Here is an 8,815-nt window from a genome sequence, read left to right as displayed (position 1 = left end):
TGAAATACAACACTTTCATATGTTCTTCTAATTTTCCATTAGTGGAGCCATTTTATCATACAAATAGAGGACTGTCAAATGTGCCAAGCACTACAAATTCGTGAGCATAAAATACAAAATTTTCACCTGGTTTGTTCACATGACACTTTATTCTTAATTCTATTTCATTCATGATCTGGATGAAGTGCTTACCTGGTCCAACAGGATTGGAACCAAAGTCTCCAGGAAGACTACAAATTGTGTGAAACCTTGAACAAGTCTTGTCTCTGAGACTTCATTGGAAGCCTCCACTCATCATGTGATAGATGGCAACCATTCTGAGAATGTGCAACAAATACACAACTATACATTCATGCCATTGTGGTGCCATTTCATTGTAGCCTGAGAATATTTCAGACGCTAAGGGAAGCAAAATAATGAAGAAGGATTGAGAAATAGTAGACAATATCAACAGCTGATTTCATTGGCTTAACAGAGATTAATTTGAAGCAATAGAAGTAGAAAGGGATGCAGTGGTGCTACAGAATTGGACTGGGGATTGCAGAGTGCAAAGCAAGCAGTTGCCTGTGCCAAAGATTTGTCTAATATTTTGTACAATAATTGTGAGACAAATTAATCTTCATATTTCCTTTTCTTTCAAATCCATGAAAATTATACCTTAAATTGAGCTCGATCACTATGAACAAATGATTATATATATATATATATATATATATATATATATATTCTTTTTTCAGTTGTGTGGGTCGGTTAATTGTCAACTATGAATAAAATTGTAGTGAATTTGTAATAAGGTTGAAAAAATTATAGGATTTATACTCAAATATCAATTAGAGGATTGTCAGGCCAATTTGATTATTTGGGTTTGATGGAACCAAAGTCTCTAAATCCAATAAAATATAATCTGATTTAGCACAATTTGAGTTCAATTCTAAGCAATTTAACACGGATAATAATCGATACGATTGGTGATTACAATAATGATAAATGAGAATTTAAAGTGATATTTTAGATGATTAATATGGATTTGGTTGATACTGATGTGGACAAATTAATCTTAACTTGAAGTCTGATTTGACAAGAAAAAAATAGCAGATTGATCCAATTAGATATAATATAGGAAAAGATCGATCTGATTAGAAAGCGATGACTAGAAGAAACAAATTTTAGATATCAAATTAGGAAGTTAAGCTACCTTTAATTATAACCAAGTTAGATTATCACAATAATACTGACAATGACTGGGGTTACAAAAACTTGTAAAGCCTTTGGTGGATCTCATGGTTTCAATCAAAAACCAGAAGAAAAGCCTCAATTCCACCATTAAACCATGCACCTGCAATCACTAATCAATCAAGCAACTACAGAAGTTGTGTGTTTCAATCAAAGGTGTAGATTTAAATCTTATCAGTGTGATTATTAATTGTAATTGTCAACTTCTTTATTTCTGAACACAAATTACTTAAAACTATTAGCTGCTTACTATTCAGAAATGTTTCAAACAAAAGTGACAAATCTTTCTTGCTAAGGTTCAGATCTGAATAGAAAGAAAAAAAGAATTCTTTTGGAGTCACTTGATACTCATCAAGAATATCAAATATCCTGAAAGTTTCTGCTTGCAAGCCAAGGCTTGATCAAAGACTGGAAAGACTTGCATCCTTCAGAGAGATCCAGTTTTGAGTAAGACATCATATCACCATAATTTCTGTTCCTATGACCAAGTGTTCATTTGCAGAGAACAAGTCAGCAGTTTCTACAGAACTTGAAGAGGAGAAGAAGGTGTTGGAACCTAATGGGCATCTGAATCATCTAGATTTCTCATCTTGATTCCTTCTGTACATTTTAAATGCACATACATGATGAAAAACAAGGATTCCAGAAACAAAATCCTTCTGCAATCACTCACAAACCACAGCATCTGAAAAAACTCCACCTCCTTCAGACCCTTGATAAATCTGCTACTGCTGTGGACTTTAACTGAGTCCATCAGTTCCCACCTACCTTGATGTCTCATCAGTTAACAATTAGTCTCTTTCCTTTTCCTAATGAGAGCTTCTGCTTACCTATTCTGTGGAGTGCTTCTTACTCCAAAACAAACATAGGATGACAGATGTTCTGAGTTAGATTAGATGTTCATAAATCAGAAGAAATCCATGAGAACTTTTACCTGCCACACAACTCCATTCTTATTGGGAGCTAAAAGTCAATGCTATAAGCACAAGCAAGACCATGGGACCAGCCACAACTTTATGCTCTAAGAACTCATGATCAAACATCATGTACTAATAGAACTTTGTCATAGAAGAATATTCGAACTATCCAAAATTGATTGTACAAGTGTGGATGGATGTAATTTTAGTCAAAACGAGGAATTAGTACACGAGACTTCCACCAATATCAATATATGATTTTTTTGGATAATCGACTTAAATTCTTATCATCTAAATTATTAACTAAGGTTAGCATGACCCCAACTCTAAACTAATATCAAACATTTGGTTGAAATCAAAAGGCTATAATTTTAAATGCACAAAAAAATATTTTATGCAAAACATTTGTAATAGTTAGCAAAAATAAATAAGCTAATTTGGCCTTCATAAAGCATGTAAAATTTACATTAATTACTGAATATATATATATATATATATATATATTTATTTATTTATATATTCAATACTTTTCCCTTCATCGCCTCAGAAAGCAATGGCAATCTAACTGATCGCTCTTGATGGTCTGCAGGCAGATGTGAACCGTTGGATCAAGATCGTAAAGGTAGCAAGAGGGGCATTCTCGTTAAAGAGTCGACTTCTACGCTTCCGGTCGGTTGACGCACCCCGAACTCTCGACATCCTGCTCCCCGTCTTCCCTTCTACTCCACTCCACCTCTCGCCCTTCATTTATATCTCCCGGTCGCCTTCTTCCATGGCCAAGACCCTCTCTCTCCGATCCTTAACCTCGTTTGTCCCCAGCAGGATCCAGTTCTCCTCTCCGAGATCTGCCGATTGACCCCTGTTTCATCTCTTCTCGTGGAGCAGAGCGAAAGAACTGATTGAATCCTAGGGTTTCTTGGTTTGTGTTTGGATCAGGTCATGGTTGATATCTTTCCCTCCGGATGGAGATTGCAGTTCCAGCAGCACCCGCGATGGCTGATGGGATTGCTCACCACGCACAGGACGCTGGTTTTGGTGCTCTGGATCGTGGGGTTAGCGCTGGTGTTCGGGTGGCAGACGAGCTCGGTGGACGGCCTCGCGTTCTTCCGGTGGGGGACGGTGGCTCGGCCGTCGCCGAGACTGCGGGCGGCGCTGTACAATTTGACGGATTTTGGCGGGGTTGGGGATGGGAAGACGCTGAACACCGAAGCGTTTGAGCGTGCGGTAGAGGCGATTTCGAAGCTTGGGGCGAGGGGGGGCGGGCAGCTCAACGTGCCGTCCGGCCTCTGGCTCACTGCGCCCTTCAATCTCACCAGTCACATGACCCTCTTCCTCGCTGAGGGTGCAGTGATTTTGGGAATAGAGGTAATACCATTCGAGTTTCGTTTCATTAAAGGTATAACAGGAAAGAAATTTAGGAACAATTAACCAACACTAGCCTCATTTCTGGATCCATATGTCACTTACAACTTGCTGTTTATGCTAGGAACATAGATCGTCATCAACAAATAGGACGTTCATTCGATTAGGATTCCTGTTCTCCTTCTGACTTCAACGTATTGAGGACATACAAGATGATTAGTGCCATGCAGCAATAGGGCTTCTTTAGCTTGTGAGGTTTTATTTTCCTCATGCTCTAGTAATGATCCAAGTTCTATGTTTTCTAATGTTTTAATGATAAGCAAGATGTGTCAGTAATCATTTTGTGCATGATGATCGAATTTTAGCACAAGATTTATTTATATATAGTGGACATGGTTGTTTCCTTTTGTCAAATTACTTAGTGTTTTCTCAATCAGGATGAAAGATACTGGCCGCTGATGCCTCCTTTGCCATCATATGGATATGGGCGGGAACACAGGGGCCCTCGGTACGGAAGTCTCATACATGGTGAAAATCTGAAGGATATTGTTATAACTGGTCAGTGTTTTTATTGTGGCAATTTATATTTCATGTTGTTTCTAATTTTCTGCTTCATAAAGTGAATATTAGTGAATCCTCTTCACAGAGAAAGATAAATAGTAGAATTTACAACTACTAGAGTTTATGCCCTAAATCAATTTATGAAGCAAAATTTGTGTCACCGCTAAAAAACAGCACAGTTAACTTATTGAAAATGCAATTCTGAGTTGTTGTACACAACATTGTTGGGCGGATAAAAATACGCTTAAATGAGGTTGAGACTGACCATTGTTTATCATTTTAGTGCTTTTTCACCCTTTCTAACTACATCTCAGGTGATGGTGATATTCTCTTATGTTTCCTTGTTCTTTTTTAAGAACTCCATTCATAAATGAAAATTACAAGAACATCTGTCGATACCTGGTGCCTCTGAGGGAAGTGTACCTAGACTATTGTAATGAAAAGCAACTTAGTTAATGTATCAACAGAAAGCTAAGTTTTTTGTTTGGAGAAGGCCATTGAATAACCATGATGCATAGTCTGTAAGCTTACAATATAGAAGCATCAAGTAGTTCTCAGAGTTGTCCATCAATATTTATGACATTAGGATTTGAAGCTTCTTTGTCAAAGATGCTTTAAGGCAGTAGTTTTCATCTTAAAGAAGTCCTTTTGAGCCAAGCTTCCAAGAAAGATTGTTTTATATCGTTTATTGAATTCAGTTGTCCTTGTTGTAGGTTGTACACCTTTTTTTTCTTCATCCCAGCATCCTTATTATTCATCAATAACCTTCTCCAGACCAGGTTTTAGTTTTGTCTCCCTTGTTACATGGTGAGAAACTTTTAGCTGTTGACGACCTAGAACAGTTTGGCAGGAGAAAAGCAAGGTCACACAAATTAACATCAGGGGTTCACCAGCACTGCCGAGGGGAAAGTTCTGCAAAAAAGTTCATTTCTTCCATCATTTTCCTTTCAGGCAGTTCCTATTAACTTTTTGTAGTTTTTTTCAGAACACGAGAAAACATGATGCTTGCTTTCCACTGTCCACCGAAACAGATGGAAACAGATGTAGAAAGGTTTTTGGTGCCAACTCTTAATCTCTGTCAGGAATATATCTTCTATTATGTTGACAAACAACTTTTCCCTAAATTATGTAAGAAGTGGGTGGTTAATTTCTAGAGATGGTGTGTCTGTGTAATGTTGCAGAAGTATGATATGTTTGTTATCAAGGTTTGTCATTCGAGTACCGAACCCCTCTCGGAGATTTGTCGGGTTGGTACATACCGGTCTGTATCGGTGTACCAACATATGGTACGCTAGGGTGATGGGGACTTGGGTGATCCTCGTCTCAGTCACGAGTCGAACTAGTCCATATTGCACGTACCATATTGACTCGAGCAATATAGCAAACGTTAGTTGTCATAATCTTTGATAATCTAATAATAACTAAATCCCTGATACTTTTTAATACTTCATTGCTGATTAAATACTTGAGGATGATGCTATTCAGGTTAAATTACTGTTGATAAGCATTATAAAAGAACCCTGCTTTCTTGAACACATTCTTATGTATGAAACAGGACATAATGGTACAATAAACGGTCAAGGTCAAGCATGGTGGACAAAATACAAGAAAAAGGTTCTCAACTATACCAGAGGACCTCTTGTTCAGCTAATGTGGTCCAAGGATATAGTCATCTCCAACATAACTCTGCGTGACTCTCCTTTTTGGACACTGCATCCCTATGACTGCAAGAATGTAACCATCTCAAATGTCACCATATTGGCTCCTGTTTCTGGAGCTCCAAACACAGATGGAATCGACCCAGGTAGGCATGCTTTGGTTGAAATTACTGATATGTTGTAGTCTTTAGAATTTTTAATGTAAAACTGTCACACCTGAATTATTTTTGCATTAACAATAAAGTCAGTTTCTTTTATTGATGTACCACTCTTGACCCCTCTTTACTCCTAGTGTTTAAAGAAAAACAACGACAAGCATAAAAGGTTTCTTATTTATTCTAAAATAATCAATATAATTATTTGACTCAATGCTTCATACACAAACCCATTTTGCAATTTATATGAATTCGCTGATATATTTTTCCCTTAAAACATTACCCCTCGAATGCTGACAACTGCTCATGGTCTCTGCAGATTCTTGTGAGGATGTGTTAATAGAGAACTCCTACATATGTGTAGGTGATGATGCAGTGGCCATAAAGAGTGGTTGGGATCAGTATGGAATAGCATATGGGCGTCCATCTACCAACATCACACTCCGCAATCTCACTGTCCGGTCTGTTGTGAGGTGAGATATTCTTGGCTACTAGCATGTTGGGTTGGTACCACTGTATCCCTGTGAACTCACAAAATTGCATGTTTATCCCTCGAAAGTTGCAAACACACCATATATGCCCGCAAAATAAATATTTTTTGTATACATGCTTGCCGTCTATTGTTGTTAATTGTCATTATTAGGCTACACAGTAGTCAAAGTAAACTGGTTTCTAAACATAAAATATTGACTAATCTCTACAAACTTTAACAAAGGTGATGTTCAGGTAAACACTTTATTTCTAGTCACCATGTTTCATAGTTTATTTCTTAACAATTGAAGATTTTACTCTAGATTTTACCAATCCAGCCAGATCTAGACCTATTTTGGACTTCTCTAGATTAATCCTCAGTTTACACTCATTAATAGTAGCTTGGGAAATGGCTACGCTGTCATCAGCAAATAGTGATGCTAGGAGGTCCTGCAGATTTGAATTCAACAGAGCAATCCCTGAGCCTGTTTGTGTCTGATCAAAACAACAATCAAGACAAATAATCCCTGGACACGACAAGAACAAGTGGATAAGGAGTTCCCATAGTGTTTGGGCATAAGATCGGGTGAATTATTAATTAGAATATAGTAACAAATAATCCCTGGACACAAAACGAGAAGAAGGGGATAAGGAGTTACCATAATGTTTGGACATAAGACCAGGTAAATTATTTATCAGGATATAGTAGCGTATAGACACCCGATTAGGTTGCATTAGTGCTTAGGCTGTTTATATGTTGGATTATATTCTTTCTATGTGCTCTTATAGTCCTAACTTTTGGTTTTTTTTTTTAATATTCAACTTATGGGTTATGAGAGGCAATGCTTTCAGCTACTTAATTGTCTACAGGTTCTATCTTTTTAATCACTTTCATGTTTTCATTGGAACTACATTTGTTGATTGCAGTGCTGGAATATCCATAGGCAGCGAGATGTCTGGTGGAGTTTCTAATATCACAGTTGAAGACCTTATCGTTTGGGAGTCAAGGCGAGGCATAAGAATAAAGACAGCTGCAGGGAGAGGCGGTTATGTTCGCGACATCTTCTACCACAACGTGACCCTCGACAATGTTCGTGTTGGAATTGTGATAAAGACAGATTACAATGAGCACCCTGATAACGGCTTTGACCCTAAAGCTGTGCCTATCATTGAGAACATAACTTTCAGTGGGATCCACGGTCAAGGTGTTCGCGTGCCAGTTCGAATCCATGGTAGTGAGGAAATCTTTATTAAGGATGTGAGCTTCAAGGATATGTCTGTGGGGTTAAGCCACAAGAAGAAACATGTCTTCCAATGCTCATTTGTGGAGGGTCGTGTGATAGGATCCATTTTTCCCGCACCATGTGAGAATCTTGACTTATACAACGAGCAAGGCAAGTTAGTAAAGCGATCAATGTCTCATAACGTCACCGATATTGATTATAACATTTAGAATTTTTATTGTTACAAAAATTACATTGCAGCAAACACTCTTAAGCATATTATTGAGTTGTCCACTCCCTCCTTTTGGTTTGTACATATAGAAGATCTTAATGTTCATTTTGTTAGTTATTTTATCTACTTACGAAATATATTTTTTTTTTTATCTTTTTTTAAATATGATTCTTAAAAAAAAGATTTTTTGTGTTTTACTTGAACACACGTGCGTGGGCGTTCCGGAGAAATCGAGACAACCGCAGAGTGTGCCGAACGTTAAGATGAATGGATTCGTCCAAGAAGACTTCAGATGTGGTGGGGATGAAGGTTTCCACTTGGAGACTTCTCCATTACTCTCTCTCGATCGTATCTTCCCACCACAGTGTAAGCACTCATCTCCTCTTCTCTAAAATCTTCGTATCATAATCACCCATCATTGTCTCTTTAGGTTCTACCTCTTGTATTGATTCTACATAACCTTGTTTTATTATTCCCATTACCAACAATCTCAGAGACATCCTTGCCTTCTACTCCCCATTAATAGAATCCGATGGAGATAAATGCATGTTACGTCGCAAGGAAAATATTTTGAAGCAATAATTAATTAATGGTATTTTCTCGTGAACTACTGCACTCTCCGAATGCATGCAAGAACAAAGGTCATCTTATCATTTAATCAGCCACCCACCGCTTCACCCAAAATCTTGCACGAACGATTGTGCTTGGCCTCATCGGCTTCTTCTCCTAAGATGCAAGAACGATGGCCATTGAATCTATCACCGTCTTGGAATGATCCATCGACTTGTACTGTTGTCGGATACGTGTCATCACCACATCCAAAGTCTTTACGAGAGAGAGAGAGGAGTGGGCACACCGCGTTTAACACGTGAATCCCTGTGGCCGCCGACTCCCGTTGGAAACCACTAGGAAGGCACCACCACCACCAGCAAGAGGAAGAAGAAGCCGGACAGGTAGTAGTACTTTACCTTGCTCTTTTCTTCCTTGATCCAATCTCCATTTA

General features: G+C 38.1%; 1 protein-coding gene across 1 annotated transcript; it reads left to right on the top strand.

Moving 5' to 3' along the window:
• Positions 1–2,822: 2,822 nt before the first annotated feature.
• On the top strand, positions 2,823–7,874 carry LOC135607191 (probable polygalacturonase). The gene is made up of 5 exons (XM_065098803.1): positions 2,823–3,515; positions 3,950–4,070; positions 5,629–5,877; positions 6,206–6,359; positions 7,285–7,874. The coding sequence occupies exons 1-5, from the start codon at positions 3,090–3,092 to the stop codon at positions 7,808–7,810; spliced, it is 1,476 nt and encodes a 491-aa protein (XP_064954875.1). The 5' UTR covers positions 2,823–3,089; the 3' UTR covers positions 7,811–7,874.
• Positions 7,875–8,815: the final 941 nt, after the last annotated feature.

Source organism: Musa acuminata, chromosome BXJ2-3 (genome assembly GCF_036884655.1).
Source record: "Musa acuminata AAA Group cultivar baxijiao chromosome BXJ2-3, Cavendish_Baxijiao_AAA, whole genome shotgun sequence".
NCBI lineage: Eukaryota > Viridiplantae > Streptophyta > Magnoliopsida > Zingiberales > Musaceae > Musa > Musa acuminata.
Note: the sequence above shows the minus strand (reverse complement) of the source record. Positions and strands in the feature narration are given on the sequence as shown.

Bases quoted from the DNA above. Each gene is read 5' to 3' on its own strand.
- LOC135607191 (XM_065098803.1), top strand. From the start codon at position 3,090: ATGGTTGATATCTTTCCCTCCGGATGGAGATTGCAGTTCCAGCAGCAC. The intron at 4,071-5,628 runs GTCAGTGTTTTT...TGTATGAAACAG, and splicing joins GAAGGATATTGTTATAACTG to GACATAATGGTACAATAAAC. The intron at 5,878-6,205 runs GTAGGCATGCTT...TGGTCTCTGCAG, and splicing joins CACAGATGGAATCGACCCAG to ATTCTTGTGAGGATGTGTTA.